Source organism: Camelus ferus, chromosome 2 (genome assembly GCF_009834535.1).
Source record: "Camelus ferus isolate YT-003-E chromosome 2, BCGSAC_Cfer_1.0, whole genome shotgun sequence".
Taxonomy (NCBI): domain Eukaryota; kingdom Metazoa; phylum Chordata; class Mammalia; order Artiodactyla; family Camelidae; genus Camelus; species Camelus ferus.
This window is the reverse complement of record NC_045697.1, coordinates 48,986,840-49,005,139: the sequence shown is the minus strand read 5'-3', so window position 1 is coordinate 49,005,139 and position 18,300 is coordinate 48,986,840. Positions and strand designations below refer to the sequence as shown.

The 18,300-nt window shown below is 40.3% G+C and overlaps 1 protein-coding gene across 10 annotated transcripts in view; it reads right to left on the bottom strand.

The window, feature by feature from the left end:
• Positions 1 to 18,072, bottom strand: part of CCDC158 (coiled-coil domain containing 158) — a 69,724-nt gene extending 51,652 nt beyond the window's left edge. For 7 of the 10 annotated variants that reach the window (XM_032457608.1, XM_032457592.1, XM_032457622.1 and 4 more), the window contains exons 1-4: positions 17,967 to 18,072; positions 12,962 to 13,004; positions 6,063 to 6,206; positions 59 to 276 (exon numbers count right to left, since the gene is read on the bottom strand). In XM_032457608.1, the coding sequence (XP_032313499.1) occupies positions 59 to 276; positions 6,063 to 6,132 (288 nt within the window). In that variant the 5' untranslated portion in view covers positions 6,133 to 6,206; positions 12,962 to 13,004; positions 17,967 to 18,072. Of the gene's footprint in view, positions 1 to 58; positions 277 to 6,062; positions 6,207 to 7,222; positions 7,417 to 12,961; positions 13,005 to 17,966 lie in introns of those variants that run through there. The other 3 variants (XM_032457568.1, XM_032457584.1, XM_032457579.1) reach the window with 3 other exon arrangements.
• Between the last annotated feature and the right edge of the window lie 228 nt (positions 18,073 to 18,300).

Below are 18,300 nucleotides of genomic sequence, written 5' to 3'. Positions count from 1 at the left end.
GTGTCTCACTGTCTTCCCAAAACAGCATCAGGTACTGGAGGAAAAGAATGCAACTCACCTCATTTAGTCTTCTCTGCAAATCTTTGACTTGATGTGAATATTCTTCCAAAACACGTTCAATGTGCTCCTTTCCAGGGTAAGGAATGGCTTTTCTGTGAGAATCAAGTTCCACTTCATATTTAGGGAAAAAAGGAATCTGTGTCAAAGTCCCAGTTGAAGACGTGTTTTCAATTACTGTTCCACGAATAGAGGACACAAAAAATGGACTCGAAGAACCTAAATATTAAAGAATTAATTAATTAACAATAATAAGATAATTTTGTGGGAAACATCGTCCCTGGTGATTCCTTTACTGAACCCTGAAGGAGCTCGAGGTCTCATGGGGTAACAGACCAGGGAAAATCTCTCAGAGAGCAGAGCACAAGGCAAAGAGGAGGAGCAGGTCAGGAAGGAGGAAGGGTGTTTTCACCTGATAGTGACCAAGGGACACTTGACGGAAATGAGCCTTGAAGCATCTCTGATAAGACTAAACTAGTCTGGGAGGCAGGAGAAGAGGAAGGGTACTCCGGGCCCTGGGAGCACCATCCTTATTGGCCGAGAGTCTTGAGGCGCCATGGCACATTCTAGGTGAAAGGAAAGTCGTGGCCAGATATGAGAATTAAAACATAGGACAAATCATGAAGGGCCTTTGGTCACGCCAAGCAAGGAGTCTGGATTTCATCTTGAAAGCTCTAGGGAATCATTAAAGGACTTGGAAGTAGAGGGTAACCTAACTAGACTCTCTGGCTTCCGTGTGGAGAGTGGCTGGATGGGGACAGAATGAGGTAGAGAACCCAAGTAGAAGGCGGCTTTCCACAGTGCAGGCAAGACACAGCAAGGCTCTGCCCTAAAGCAGAGGCAGTGGTGACAGAAACAAGGGCGTGGATTTAAGAGGTATGGTAAGTAAGTAAGAGAGAAGGAGACGTCAAAGACTTCTCTTCAGTTTGGGGTTTCAGCAACATTCAAGTAATGATGTTGACTTGCAAATACTGTACATGGACTTGGCGTGTGGGAGAGTGTTTTGCTTTAGAGCTCAGGATTTGTGAATCATCCTCATGTGAGATGTGAGTGCTAGTGAACCCCTGGAGCCAGTGGGATCACCTAGGGTCGGTGAACAGAGTGAAGAGACAAGAGCAAGAAGAGCGCTCTGAAGAAATACTGATATTTAAACAGAAGACAGAGGGAGTAAAACCTAGTAAGATTTTCAGAAGACGCATGAAGATTTTAGAGTATTATACTCAAGAACCACCCCTGGCTTGGACTGAGGGACAGAGGCAGTGTGAGATGGAATGAGGCTTTTCCACAAGCAGGCTGAGAAAAGCCACTCAGCTGAAAACATATGCTACCTTTCATGCAAAAGGAAGGAGCACTCCAAGTCAGACCCAAGCGTCCAGTAGATAGAGCCAAGAACCGCGGAGAACTACTCCCAGGCCTGAGTCCTAATCAGGCAATGGTCACCTCGTGCCCAGCTGGCTTTTAGAACTGTGACAGACACATGTGCTTATGTTTACTGCTTTTCCAATAGGAGTGTGGGTAGTGGTTATCTTATGCCTGGCTCCCACTGGATGTTGGGTGTCTCAAGCCTTCAGATAAAGAGGACCTCTACTCAAGGAGCTATATTTAAAGGACTACAATTGAGGAGTTTCATCCATACTTGAATCTAATTTAGATTCAGTGATTCTGGCGTTTGAGTGAAAGCTACAGTGGGATCAGACTGTTCGGGGACTTTTTAGGGGAGTGAATGTATTTGGCATGTGAGAGAAATGTAAATAATTTGTGACCAGAAAGAAAACTGTAGTGGTTTTAAAATATGTCCACAAATTCTTTGATATGCCCTCCTTTAATAGGTGGAGGTTAATTTCCCTTCTATTTGTAAGAAAGGAGAAACAAGAGTGTATATGTATGTGTATGTGTATGTGTATGTGTGGCATTTGCTTAATTTTGCAAAAAGGAAACAACGTAAGAATAAGACAGAATCTCACTAAAGCAGCTATCTATGGGGTATAGGGATGGGTGGAAACAGAATGGAAGAGATAAGAGATGGTAGGAAGACTACTGAACATACCTTTTTATAAAGCTTTCACCTTTCAGCCAAATACATGTTATACACGTTCAAAAAATAAAATGAACTTGAATACTAACAGGAACAAATAAACCTAGGTGCACAGTAAGTTGATAACATAACCTCACAGAGAAAACAGTTCCTTCTAGTAACTTTAGAACACAGCACCTAACTATATGTGAACTTAGTAGATAAGCTGTTAATGAAGTATTGTTATAATTCTGAAATGATTTTGTGTGTACTGTAGAAAGAAAAAAATGAGTAAATATTCTGAAGGTTTTTGAAACTTGAGTTTTCACAGTAAGGGAGATTACAGATATGGAATGGGGGAAGATGAGGAAGAACCCTATGGTACTGAATTTGAATTTGAACATACAATAAAAAAAATCTAATTCCAAGCTTTAGAAACTGACCGCTCCTAGACACAATGACATGTCAGTAGCAATATGCACATGACATCTTGGTGTCTGAACACTGCTTTCTACTAAAAGAAACCAGGGCTCCTTAGCGAACGGCTGATTCTAGGTCTGGTGGAACAGGCAAAGTACAATGTGAGCCTGGAACATTTTGATGTGCCAGGAAGCAATGAAGTGGGTCATGTTTTAAGACAACACAGAAACTGGCCTAAAGGGGCTGGCCAAATTTGATACAATTGAGCATCAAAAACAACAGTGACAGCAATGCATTCCAGCACTTTGAATCGAAAACAATCTATGGATCTATAGTGATAATAATGAAAAGAAAGGTTTTATTTCCTGAAAAATGTAAGCTGATAACTATTCCTAAAATTAGAAAATCATCAATGTAATAATTGATTCAGGTGAGGATCTTCAATTCTAAAACCATTGGATGAAAGGTTATTTAGTACTAGGATATTCACAAGGTCTCAAAGGGCCTCCTATAGGTGACTTATTAATTATAAAGGGGAATTATAACTTTAAATTAGTGAGATCTGGCATTATGCGCTCCCTGAAGTATGATGTAGAAGTATACAATGTCACCTATATAAAACTCTTGCCAAATGAGTTTAATCTGAATCTAAACATGAGAAACAGTCAGAAAAATCTAGAATGTGGGACATTCCATAATACAACTGGTCTGGACTCTTAATTAAAAGAAAATGTTGGTCAAGGGGAACAAGCTCACTGGACTTAGCAAAAAAGAGAAAATCTAGTCACTGCAGCCAGAGTGATTTCATTGGAACACTAGGTTCAAAAGTCCTATGGCAGTAGTTCACAGAGTGAATGGATGGTGAGGATGTGAAGGCAGTGAACGCAGACTTGTCTTGCAGAAGGCACAGCTATGAAGGAAGAAGAAATAAGGAAGCACAGGTTGAGGAGAAGGTTTTATTTTTTGTTGTTTTGATGTGGTATATTTACTTGTTAGTATTTTTAGACTGGGAGCGATTTAGCATGTTCACTTTGATGGGTAAGTGCAAATGGAAAGGGATGGAAGAAATCAGAGTCAGAGGGGCCCAAGATTCTGCAGAGATTCTGGAGCCAAATCTCTGAGGAGGCTGAGATGGTGAGAGTGGGAGTGGGAATTAAGGCATGGAGAGCAAATTAAGAAGGTCCCTCCCCCACCGAACTATGAAGAGTCGTGGCTGTGAAAAACAGTGACATTTTCTCTGGACATTAGGAAATGACGTTATCTGAGAGTGAGAAAGAAGGTGGGAGGGTAAGGGACTAGAGAATGGTATAATTTTGAAATAAGTACTGTGGGAATTTAGAGAGAGAACTGGCTAAGATCATGAGAAAGATCTCCTCAGCAGCTTCAAGGGCCCAGTCGGGATGGGAGGCTATGACTCTGAAACGGCAAATTGGTGGAAAATCGACATTTGTGTATTTTCTTCCAGCAGCCCAGTACAAAAATGGAGATGGCAGTCAGCCTGATAAGGACTGGGGTTTTCCTGTAAGAGTGCAAAGAAGAATAAGAGGAAAAAAAGGAGGTGAGGATCCTGGCAAATAACTGGCTGGAACAATGAATGACGCAAAACAAAGTGAAGACAGGAAGAGGCTGATAGTTTAAGGGAAAACAACGGGAACCACAGCAGCTGTGCTCCACCTCGGCTGTGAATCAGGGTCATCTGCAGAGCTTAAACACACACGCAGTGGTGCTCCAGTCCCCCTCCACAGCACTGACTCAGGATCTTCAGGTGAGGGTCTAAGTCATCTAACAGTTCAAAAATCTCAGAAAGTGATTCTGACAGGGGACCATGGTTGAGAACCACTACCTTCATGAGGCAGAGAAATCAGTGCTGTAGGAAGAAGGGAGTGAGAGTGCTGGGAGATAGGAGGCTGGACTACACAGGTCCAGCCCTTCTCGGTCATAAGATCCAAGACAGGGAAGCGAGTAGCTCAAGTACAGGTCAAAACGATTAGAACTAAAAAGGCCTGGAAGCTGCGAGTCTACGTCTGAGACAGTCATCCACGAGGACAACGACATTACGGGACGTGATGTGTCTGAGGATGGAGCCACAGCCCATGTGCTAAGGACCAGCACCCCTGATGGAGATGAGGGACCCAGTGCAGGTGGGGAGGTGAGTGAGGGGAACCAGCAGGTTAAGGGGCACAGTTGGGTGGAGGTGGTGATGGCATGAGCAACCTAGGAAGCAGAAGCTTTTACAAAATAAGGGTGCTAAAAGAAAGGTTTTTAAGGCCAACCAGTGAAACAGCGGAACTGTAACTGAAAAAACAAACTTACAACAGACCCGTAAATTCTAGATGCATTCTTTCAGATGACAGCGACAAGACAAGGAAAGCAGCCAGGGCTGTCAGGTCATCTGCCTGACTGCCAGAAAACCCATTCTCTGTCCCATCTCTGTCCTGCTGTGTGTTGTAGAGAACTGCTTTTCCCAGGCCCCTGCCCAAACGTTTCTTGGTGGGTTAGCAGAGGGAGGTGCTGGGAAAGATGAGGAGGCAGGAGGTGGGGAGAAGCTAAGGGACTGCTCCTCTCTCTGGCCTCAGATGGGCTTCGGGCAGTGAGTGTGGCTTCAGCTCCCGCAGGCGGCCGTCCCGTGGTTCCAGCTCCGGCTTCTAGGCTGTAGAGCAGTTCCTGTTCTCAGGGCCCTGCTAGCCCACAGGCTGGGGCAGCTCCCTGCAGCGGCTCATCTCTGGGTTGTGTCATTCTCCATGAGGCTTCTCAGCTCTTTCAACACCTGTGTTGTCAGTTCCCTGTGTGAAATGCCACTTACTTACTCTACCTGTTAGTTTTCCTGCCTGCTATCTTCTGATTGAAATAATTTTCTTTAGAGTTGATGGGGGCCTGAACTAGGACAGTAATCACGGGAATGAAAAAGAAAATGCATTCAAGAGATTTCTGACAACAGAGGGAGCAGGACCTGGTACCTGACTGGAGGAGGGCAGGGGTGCAGTAAGGGAAAAGAAGCCAATGATGCAGAGTGCAGGCTTAGAGCAGACCGAGGAAGAGGAGGCATGTAGATAAACACAGAACATGCTTCAGTGCCTCAATATGAAAGAATCCTCATACCAGAAAAGTAATATAACAGATATGCTATTTTTAAAGGACTAAAAAACTTCTTCCTCAAAAAGCAGAATTATAAATCATCTGGTAAACATTCATGACTGAGGTCTGTGCCCTGCAGTTAAAACCAAAACGTACTGAAAAAAATAGCAGTTTGTATGAATATTATGAAGACTGCTTAGTTCTAATTTTTCCCCATTTAGGTTTTTTTTTTGTATTTTTTTCTTTTTTTAATTGAGTTATAGTCAATTTACAATGCTGTGCCGAATTCCAGTGTAGAGCACAATTTTTCAGTTATACATGAACATACACATATTTATTGTCGCATTTTTTTCGCTGTGAGTTACCACAAGATCTTGTATGTATTTCTGTGTGCTATACAGTGTAATCTTGTTTATCTATTCTATATATGCCTGTCAGGATCTACAAATTTCAAACTCCCAGTCTGTCCCCATTTAGTTTTATAAAAAACACATACCTGCATTGGATGTAATGCCACTACCTGATAAAAGATCTTCATTATTTGATTCACAAGGTTTTTGTTCCATATTAAGTATCTGCTACGTCTTCTTAGAGATCTTGAAGTATGAATGCTTCCCTACTTAGTTCTTTTAGTTCTTATCTATAAAGACAGGGATGCAATCTTTAATAAGGTATTATGAAAAAAGTTCACAGAGGAGGAAATGACTTTGTTCATATTTGAAATTTAGTAATAATTTTTCAACAGGAAAATATTTACACAGAAAAATTTTATTATCTAAAATTAACAAGTGAACAGAATCTTACTGTAAAATTTGCTTATTTTAATGGCCAAGTAGCTGACTGAAGACAACCTGAAAATCAAAAACTAACACTTTAATTATTATGAGTATCAACACTCTGATTTGGGGAAGACATTTTCTCTTCTTATGTCTGTCTCTCTCATAAAGTTGTATTGTCAAATAATAGAAGAAAACACTTCTCAGTAAAAATCCACAAATTAGGGGGGAAATCACAAATCAGCAAATTGGAAATCATTAATAAAAGTTTAAAAACTACTTTGCTATCACGTAGTGCTCAGAATTTTAGATTATGCCAAGAGAGGACTTCTGGTTTGGAGAATATGTGTGGTGACCTGGTTTCAAATCTCCCCCCTCATCCTCTGAAAAAAACATAAAATCAACAAGAAGAACAAATACATAAAACCACATGGGCTCCAAGCCTTCGGCATTCCCAGAAGACAGAGAATACCACAATCTTCAAATCACCTGTCAGCAGAGGGGAATTTTTTCCAGAAGTGCTCCCACACTCTACCTACCAGCACCACAGGCCTGTGGGTACAGACAACAGGAGAGGAGAGGTTGAAAAGACTACAAGGAGCAGAGGGCTGAGAGGAAGCACAAAGTCACCTCCAGAAAGTGAACAAGAAAAGCCAGGACACCAAGCACAGGTTGGAACTTGACAGTCCAAAGCCGCGGCTGTGCAGAAAGGGCTTGAGAGTGTCAGCCTCAGAGAAGAGTGTTGGGGGAGAATCAGATACAGAGAGAAGAGGTGGTCTCCCCTGAAGACATGGCAGTAAAGGCAAGAAGGAAATGAGAAGGGAAAAGTCAGGAACCAGCAGAAACAAAAAGAAGCAAGATAGGCCGACAGTGCTCCTACCTCTCCCACCCAGCATCACCATCATCCATACAAGAGGAAGCGCAGAAGATGGCTCTGTCAGACGAGGAGTCCTGTCCATGAAAGAAATAGGAATAGATAAGCGTAGACCATAGACCACATCCATACAAAACTACCGCAAAATGTCAGGAAATGTGATAAAATCTTTTCTGCTCATGAGAAGTCCCTCCCAACCCCTCCCCACCAACAAACACGAAGTCAAAGAAAACTGTAACACACACTCCAAACTTTACCAAATATTCCCAAACAAGCACTTGGGGATAAAGTAAAGTCACCCTTGAATCAGAATTATAAAACCTAAAAACAGAAATGGACAAGAAACAAAGCAAGCAAACAAAATGAGAGTTGATTAAATGAAAGAAAGAGAAAAAAAAAGACAAAATTATATCAGAAATGAAAACCAAATTACAAAGTACAAGGGAGGATAGACATGATGTAAACTTAACAAAGACACTGAAGAAAGTCAGGAAAACAACCAAGAAGATGAAAACTGAGATACAGAAGAAAAAAGGGTGAGAGAGCAAATGAATGAGATGGAAACAGGCAAAGGAGGTTGAACACAGCTGGTGTCCCTGAAGAAAAAAAATCAAAGCAATGAAACAGAACTATTGTTTAAAACTATAAACCAAGGAAGTTTCCTAAAATAAAGCAAAAGACTCAAATCTACACATTTTTCATACTAGGGAAAAATCAACCAAGAATGATCAACTCTGAAATACATCCTAATAAAACAATATTAAGACTTTAAAGATTATGAAAAAATTCTCAGGGTCTTCAGGCAAAAAAGGATGAAATAATTTACAAAGGCAAGAAGATTAGAATGGTATCAGATTATTCAAAAACAATATACAAAGCAGGACAACAGTAAAACAGTGTTTTCAAGAAATATAAGGAAAGAGAGTACAATTAAGGACATTATATCCAGCCAACACCTCCTTCAAAAGATTCAAAGCCACAGAAAAGCAGTTCTGAATGTGCCAGAACACGGTACACATGTGCCCCTCCAGGGAACCTACTAGGTGGTGAAGCTTCCTCCAACCAGTAGATGAGCAGCAAACGTGGCAAGGTGGTAACAACTGGTGAAAATCTCTGGTTTTTCCGTAGGTTTTAAATTTTTCAAAGCAAAATTTGGAAAACAGGTAAGGATGAGTATTTTTTTTAAATGATGACTGGGAAAACTTTGAAAAAAGACTGATGATGATCACTTAAATATTCAGCTGCAGAGCTGAGACTAAAACATGGGTGGGGCAATGGCACTGAAGAATAACATATCAATATTATATATGTGACAAAGGAGAGCAGAAGTAACTAAAGATGGGAAGAGAGAACAAAAGGGAAGGTAGAAGACCACTGGTTGTAAAGAACGCCATTTAAATTTGACAAAAAGCAAAAGGGGTTTCTTACTTTAAGAAAAAGGGTTTATAAGTGCAGCATAGACAGCATTAAGGCAAATGTAACTACTAGAAAAAATAAAGAAGAAATACTAAATAGACATAGTAAATATAATACATGCAGTAATTACACCATAAGATAATAATGTAATAATAATGTGACAGAATTTACGCAGTCATATCAATAAACCCAAAGGGACTTAACTCGCCTATTTAAAGAATAGGATTTTCAAATTGGCTCTTAAAAAAATTCAACTCTGCTGTACACAGAGGACACTAAAAGGCAATGATTCAAAAAGATTACAAATAAAGTGATGGGCAAACATCTGCCAGGCAAATAAAAACAGTAAGAAAGCACCGGTTAAAATCCTGACATCATGCTATACACCTGAAACCAACATTGCAAATCAACTACACTTCAATAACATTTTTTTTTAAAAATCCTGACACCAAACCAAGTAGTCTTCAAGCCAAAGGGTATTAAATAAGACAAAGGGCACTGAAAGTTAAAAGCCACAATCCACAATAAAGATACACTACTTCTGACCCTATGTACCATTTAACACAACAACCACTTAGATGCAGTAAGAACTGGAAACACAGTAATAATGAGACTTTAACAGGCCATTCAGTAAGTCAAGTGGCCAAAAAATTAAATAAGGATATAAAAGATTTAAATGAAATAATCACTAAAGTAGACTTTTTAGATATATATTGAACACTACACTTGGGTAACAGAGAATATACCTTCCTTTCAATTGCACATGGAATATTCATAAAAACCAATCATATTCTAGGGCACAAATAAAAGATCAGTAGGTTCCATAAAGTAGAAATGTTACAACCCCCCCCCTTCTAGTCACAATGTAATAAAACTAGAAATTAAAACTCAAAAGCAAAAAGCTCTCTCCACTTGGAAATTAAAGGGCCTTCAATTAAATAACCCTTGTGTAATAAGAGAAATAAAAATATAAATTTTTAAATCTCTGAAAAATAATGACAAGGAAAACACCATATATCAGAATCTGAGATACATTAAAGCAATGCAAAGAGGAAAATTTCTAACCTCAAGATATTTAAACACCTATTTCTATTTTAAAAGAAGAATGAAAATAAGTGAATGATTTTTAACACAAAAAGGTAGGGGAAAAGAGTATAACAAAAGAAAGCACATGGTTTTCTTCTTAATGAAGAAAACAGAAAAATAATACATCAAATTAATGAATCAGAATCCTGATTCTTTAAAAAACTAGATATAGGCAAGGATCATCAAAATGATGGAAAAAAGATCACATATAACATACTGCTTATCATTTTTACATTAATTCACAATGTAAGCACAGTGTTAAATTTTTTTTAAAAAAACCTGTGAGCTAAAAAGATTTTTTTGGAATAGAATTCCTTTTTATTTCACTCACAGTTTTTCTCTTTAGATTACTGAGGTGCCATCTGTCAAAACTACAATTAGATAAATTCTACCTTAATATGTTTCGTGCTATCATTTTTAGGAAATAAGTACTAGGTAGGGAGACATTCCATAAAGAATTATAACAAATGGAATGTTAACTCAAGATTGCTAGGCAACTTAAACATTCTAAATAGAAGAAACTGCTGTTTGGAAAAAAAAACTCTCATTTAAACAAGTTTTATCATGAATGTTTGCTAAGTAACTTAAACACTAAAATGATGCATTTCGAGATTCTTCAGGGTGATGAAAGACACTAAGAAAATGTAAATTACTAAATAATGTTATTACCATAAATTACAGAAAGATCAAAAGCATGAAGGAATGAGCAGGACAGGCAGAATCATAGCCCAGCGCTGGGGGACCATACACTAACGCCCTCTGCTTGATACCAGAGTCGTATCAGGAAGAAAACAGAACCTACAAGCAAGGTAAGCTGAGTGGGAACTAGAAGTTGGAGAAGAGAAAAGAGAAGAAAGGAAAAGGTCTGACTTTGGAATATTCCATATGAAAACCATGTTTTCCTTTGGCGTAAGATAATGACGATAAACTCATTAATTCAGTATCCAATGACTGGTGGTAGGCCATTGAAGAGCTGCAGTCTTCAGAGGGAAATCTTTTTCTTGGAAAATTAACAGTTTAAAGAAGACAGCATAGGCTTATTTACTTAAACAAGAATTTAAAACCACCATTTATTTGTAAAGAGGCTTAGCACCTCTATTTGCCAATGCTGCCAGTTCCTTTATGTACCTTAGGGTAATGAAGCCTGTCTTTAGAAGTATTTGCAATCTAGATTTTTCACTATTTTAGACTGAATATATGGTCAAATCTTTCTGTGTTTCTCTACTTTCATTACACCATAAGAACTGAAACATTATTCCTATTCTCAGGCATAAAACTTACTAAATTACTAAGGATTCCTGGAAAAAGGAAGGTCTTTTTGCCTCAGTAAGTTAAAAATTGTGAAAATGCTGCACTTTTTGATTTGGGGATCATAACATGAACTTACATGTGTTTGATTTAAATCTCTGAGTGAAGTACACAGATGAGATCTTGGCCTCTTCTAGTATGCCCAAGATTATTAAGAACAATTCTGCCTGATTTAACATTATGGACAGGTTCACACTGAAAGGAGCCTTAAATTTCTGACAGGTAGTAGCTAAGGAAAAGATTCTACTCTGGTTATTTAATTGAAATGTTGCAGGAAAGGCTTTAGAAACCACAGACCACAAAAAGAGGACTTTTGGAGGAAAATAATTTATGGGCTTTACTTTTTGTTACACAGTTCACCTACAGGGCTTAGAAGTATTTCCTGGGTTCTTATCCCTTCTCCTTGGCTCCCAAAAGGCCGTAGTGACTGTGCGCCTGTACTTTCCCTGATGTGAACAGTCCTCACCTTGCCTTCTTTCCTTGTGGCTACTTAAGGTGGATCTCTCCTGTGACTGGGGTAGAATGTGACAATCTCTGTAGTAAGTCGATTTAGAATCTATGCTCTATTTTGATCAGGAAAGATTCCTTTATAATGTGTGTTATACTTAGGTTCCTGGATTCATCAACAAATGACTGAAGCCCCTAGGATGCTGAACCACTCTACCTTTCACAGAAGTCTGAGACTAGTGATTTTGTAAAACTGGTTCGTACTCTCGTAGAACCAGTCTGCAGGTATGTTTTCCTAGGAAATTCTCAGGTACCCCAAGATTGATCCAAACACCACATATCTGGGCTGGTACAATCTCAGAAATGCAATGAGGAGTTATTGCTGAGCAACCCTTTACTGCCTGAGTTATTGCTAATTGTTACTATTAACTTCACATCACTCCCGGTGTCTGCTTTCTCAATCACATTCCTTCTCTCTAGATGTTGTCATTGACTGTTAGGGTTCAAATCCTAGCTCTGTGATCTACCATCTCTGTGACCTTGAGGACAATATTTAACCTCTGTAAGACTATAAGATGGAGATAGAATATATACCTTAAAAGAGTAAGAGTTAACTGAGATAAGTCACTCAGTCTCACCATACAGTATTTGCCTCAATCTATCGGTACACAGTGCCACACAATGGGATAGTAAAACATGAAAATAACAATGCTGTCTTTATAATTTAAGTAGTGTATACCAGCTCACTTTCTCATAATAAATAGCTCTATCTTTTTATTTATCTAGGAAGAAGATGTAAGTTTCATAAAGGTCCACTAACAGCAAAGTAGATTGAAACTGCATTGAGTAAATACAGGGACCATTACAATGCAATATAGAATTACTCTATTTAAGATAATCTTCATCAGCACATAATACCATCTCGAAGGGAGGCAGTACAGAAGCAGCACATCACTCAGAATCAGGGAACCTAATTTTGTTATTGGTTACCTGTGAAAGCAGGGGCAATCTTTTCACATCTCTGAGCCTCAATTTCTACCATTACTAAATGAGATTACAGTTGTGCTTTCCAAACTTTTTTTTCTTTTTTTAAAAAATTTTATTTTATTGAGTTATAATCAGTTTACAATGTTGTGTCAATTTCCAGGGTAGAGCACAATTTTTCAGTTATACATGAGCATACATATATTTATTGTTGCATTCCAAACTTTTTTTAAGCAGTGGAAGCCTTTCTTTGAATCTTCAAATCCCAGACTGCACACCCGCCTCTCTGCCCTCGAAACACCTTTATAGATTGCAGAAGGCTCCACTGAGCAGAGTTTGAAAAAACACAGAGATAAACCCCTTGTAATTTTATCATTTCAGATATTCCAGCCTAGGCATTCATCAAGTTCAAGACTTCAAGCTCTAAAATTAGATACAGATTAGTGTATCAGCTGTATATATTCACAATTCTTAAATATAATCCAAAAGTAAAATAAGAAATACCTTAATATCTGGATATTCTTATTTTCACTTATCCTATTAACACCTGAAAAACATAAAATATTTTAAAATCTGCTTTTTAAAATATAATACTTCATTACCTGAAATTTATTATTTTTAAAAAGTTCAATCAAGTCACAAGTTCATTTTCATCACTTAAGATCTTGACAACACCTAAAACACCACAGCAACAGCAACAACTTTAAATCTTTTTTCTTTAGCTTATCTTGCATATGAAAATTTATTTTAATTAATAGCCTATGGCACTTAATCTAGGCTATGTTTGTACATCAGAACATGTTCAATTATATGCTCCCTGCTGGTCCAATGCCAATCTTGTTGGTACAGGTCTCACAGACATTATCAAGATAACGTAGCAAGTAAACCTACAAGCCCCCCATATCTACATTCCCAGATCTGACCTTTCTCCAGGTACAGCTCACACTGACTTAAATAGATCCCTGAATGTCTCTGACCATTTAAACTGTTTTACCCTTCTTAGAGATGCTTTGACCAGAAAACAGATCTTGTGCTTGGTCAGAAAAGTTACTGGGTAGAGGAACTTCAGATATAGGTCTATAAATTTTAAGTAATGGAACTAAGATAAACAACTAGGATTTTTGGAATATCTCAGGGGACTCTACATGAGCAGATGTCTCACTAGAAAAATGAATGACAATACAAACATGAAAACATTATGTAATACACCTGAAACTGATATAATGTTATATATCAATTATATCTCAACTGAAAAAAATAGAATGACAATACTCTATATGCAGAATTAGGACTAATGAGCAGAAGTAAAGGGAGGTAGGTTCTAGCTGAGGGTGGAGATGGACATTCCAAAAACTAGAGCATGTTGAATATATACTTGTTGGACTTCCTTGTGAGCTGTTCAAGCTGAGAGTAGATGAGCATTTGTTGGGATGACAACCGCCACTGGCTGGCCTCTCTTGGGCACAGTGCTGGACTAGAAGATCTCTAAAATCATCTCCAACCTGGACATTCTGTGATTTTGTATGGAGAACATTCAGCAAAAAGATGACCAAAACCACAATGACTTCTCACAAGTGATTTCAGTCACCAGCAAGCCAGATAGGGACAATTCCATCTTCCAGCAAATTTCATGCTCTTTTGCTAAAAAAAATGGGGCTCTAGATAAATTTTAATGAGCATCTGTTCTTTAACACCTCTGCGTGTATGTTTACAGTCACCTTAAATTCATCTTACCCTGAATCTGGTCCCTTCACATTCCCACCTAACTTGTTTTCTAGGGTGTGTTCAGAGACGCCAATAAACTCAACTTCCCAAGTTAGACATTTCAGAGTCTTTATTTGTTCTTCATCCATTCACACTCCACACTATGCTGAGTCTATCTCTGTAATATCTTTTAACTCAGTGAAAGAGACTTCAATGCAATCATAAGGAAGAATCTTTGAATATGCAATTTTGTTAATGTTAGCCCTATTGTATTCTTTCATGCTTTAATGAACTCTTGCTAGACTGCTACAAAATACCTCAAAATGATTCTTCTAGTTTCAGTTTCGTATAATCTTTCTTTAAAATCAGAGCCATTTGCCTTAACTTTGCACAAAGCCGAAGGTTTGAACTAAGACTGGCACTCAAAGCTCTCTACCATGTGTACCCAGCCTCCCAGCTTCATCTCCATTTTCACTCCCTGACACATACTGTGCCCCAGTCCAAGTCTACTTGCTGTGTCCTGAGCATGTCCTGCTCTTTTAGGGCTCTGCTTTTATTTGTACCCTTCTTTTCCTTCCTCCTTTCTTCCTAGCAAAAACTTCCCTAGTTTAGTTTTTAGGGATGTGGAGAAAGAGGTTCAATACTAGCTAGCTGGTAGGAATGTACATTGATCCAGTCTTTAAAAATTAACATTTCAATAACAAGAGAAAGAAAACTGCCCAATGCCTCTGAAAAATATAATTTAATGTAGGGACTATATTTGGAGGAAATGTTCCCCTAACTCTTCCCTCATCAAAAGTAGTTAAGTTTCAATTAAATCATTCATGCATACAAAGCGCTGTGCACAGGGCCTGGCACACAGTAGGCATCTGGTAATCATTAATTACTGCTGTTTACAATGTATTGCTGCTATGAATAGTGCTTCTATAAGTACTAGAGCTGGAGCTATCTAAGATCAAAACCAACCCAGTTTCTACCCTCACAGATCTTATATTCTAACAGAGAAAGAGAGACAATAAAGAAACAAATCAAAAATACAATTCTGGAGAGTGGTCAAGTGCAATGATGAAAAGGAGTTGAGGATACTTAGCTAGGGGAGGTCAGGGAAGGACTTTCTAAGGTGACACGTGAGCTGGATGACAAACAGCAGTCAGCCCCGCAGAGGACTGGTGAAGATCCTAAGAGGAAGTACCACGTGCATGGGTCCTGAGATGAGAAGGGCTCAGTGTTCACTGACTGACAGGCAGGAGGCTGGTGAGGCTGCATATAGTCTTGGGAGGATGAGAGGTCTGCTTATGGACAGCCCACTGGGTACTATGCCCAAAGGAACCCCGTGCTTATTGCCAATTCCTTCCCTAAATTATCCTGAAAAGCTGCTGGTGAGGTTGGCAGGAGGTAGAGCTCACAGGACCTTGAAAAGGCCATACTAAAGACTTTGGGGTTTATTCTAATTGCAATGGAAAGCCATTGGAGGATGGGAAATACACTGAGTAGAAGCAGGGACCAGCTGTGAGGCCACTGCAGTAGCAGTAGAGGGACTAAAACCTAACTCTAAAGTAGGCCAGAGATCATAAATGGATTGGGAATGGGGATTGGCTACAAATGGGTGCCAGGGATCTTCACGGGATGATGGAAATGTTCTCAAACTAAATTGTGGTGATGACTGCACAATTCAAAATTTACTAAAAATCACTGGATTCTACACTTAACATTGGTGAATTTTACAGTGTGCAAAGTATGCTTCAAAAAACAGTTCAAAAAGAAAGCTGATTGGCTAGTCTATGTACATTTTTGTGATACTTTGTGGGGTAAGAATGGGGGTGCAAATTAGCTGCCTGGTACCCAGAAGTTAACCAATTAAATCTGAACCCCTGGTTTTTTCCTGCACACTGAAAATTCCAAAGTGTCTTCATTTCAAGATGATGAGAGGCTATTTTGGGCCAGATATTAACATCCCCTCACATGGAAGCACCTTTGCATGGTCTCTTTTCCCCTGGATTGAGCCTGGAACTCAATCCCCAGGTATCTGCAACTCTTATTTGATATACACATGGTAGATACTCAATAACATCTTAGCTAAGGACCAAGCTTAAGTCACTTCGTACCTTTATTCTCTTAACTAGAGCAAACACAGTGATATATTTATAGGAATACAATGAAAGTTTTAAAATTGTTTTAAGTGCTAGACTACCTCTTTCTTACGCACCTAATTTATTTTCTCTTCTCACCAAACCCTTTGTTCAAATCTCTTCCTTAGGATTTACAGGGCTCAGGAAAATATTTAATGGTCTCTGCTACTATACTTGCCACTGTCCCAGCTAGAGAACTTTAAAATACTCATCAATACAGGATTGAGTCTATGTGACTTATAAGCATAACCATATAGTTTCCTACAGTCACCATAACAAATTACCACAAGCTTAGTGGCTTAAAACCAGAGCCATTTATTCTTTCAAATCTCCAGCGCCAGAAATTTAAAGTCAGTGTCACAGGGGCTGTGCTCCCTTTAGAGGCTGTAGGAAAGAATCCATTCTTGGCCTCTTCCAGCTTCTGGTGGCTGTTGGCATTACTACAATCTGTCTCTGTGGTCACACTGCCTCCTCCTCTCTGCCTTCCTCTTATAAGGACACTTACGTTTGCATTTAGGTCCCACCCAGATAATCTGCTCATTTAAGATCTTTGACTTAATCCTGTAAGAAAAGACCCTTTTTCCTTATCACATTTACAGGTTTCAGGGATTAGGACCTGGTATTTCGGAGTGGCCCTTATTCAGCCTACTATACCATATAATTTGGGGCCATTTAGCTTGGGAACAGGTGGCTCACAGAAGCCCTATTTAATGAATTGTGGATTATTACAGTAAGTGGCCCTAACATAGTAGATAGTCAACACGGAATCCTCTTCGTAAAACACAACAGTAAGGGCTTTGCACATACCAAATAAACTGTCAATTTCTACCCTCTATTTAGTTGTGTAATAATATCTCTATGGCATAAAAGCCATTTTACCCATGACACAAATAAAGATAACTGTACAAGATTAAAAAACAATAAACGTGGTACAGAGGTGGGAGGACCAGACCTCTCCCACCACTCCCCTACCCACACCCCACGACTTTACACACAGAGAAACAGTCTCACCCAGCTAATCTCTGAGATAGTGGAAGGCACTGGCACTTTCCTTCCCGAATCAACTGCTGATAAAGCAAGAAGCCCCCTATGAAATCGCCGACTTCACTCTTCTTACATTTTCCTTTGATTTAAAGTACAACAATATGCACGAACAAAACAACCACGGTGGGGACTTGGAACAGAGTTTTGCAGAAGAGGCTGGACTCATCTGAGAACTCAGTTTCTGACTGATGCCGATAACCGTACAGAGCCAGGCTCCTGCAGTCACTTCCAGGGCGGGCTCCAGCTGAACGGGCCCTCGCACAGCATTTACTATCACCTCATCTTGGACGAGCCTGTCCAAGGCTACCCGTCCTCTTTATCTCTCTGTCTTCCCCATCCCTCCTCCCTGGCCGCCAGGAGTAGGAACAAGAGTTAGTACTGTTGGGACAGGATCCCCAGTTATTTATACAGAAATGGATACTGTGCACAGGGCCCTTTGGTCCCAGAGTTCGGCCACCGTCCCCGAAAACAGCAGCCCGTTCTGGTAAAGACACATGTATTAGGCATCTACCATGTGCAAAACAAACACAAAAGTCTGGAAGGTTCCAGAAATGAAGACGCGCTGCCCCAGGTCCTGCGAAGAACGACCCACTACCCCTCACCCGGTCCCCGGGTCGCGCCCGCCCATGTACCTGCGACCTACGCCTCATCCTAAGAGACCAGCCCCATCCCCGCGGGAGCGCCGGCGGGCGCGGCGGCCGCACCTGCGTCGACCAGGCGGCGGCAGCGTCGGCGGCGTCGGCGGCGGCGGGGGCGGCTCCTCCTCGGTGGCGGCGGCGCTGGACGCTGCCCCGCCCACCCCCGCGCCCGCTTCCCGCGCGCTCCCGACACCGCCGGCTCCTCGCGAGCCGCGCGGGCAACGGTTGGGCACCTCTGTGAGGCGTGGGGAGGGGGAGGGGTGCTGGATACCCCCGGGGTTGCCCCCGACTCCTCCCTCAGACGCGGTCGCCGGGGCAACCGAGCGCC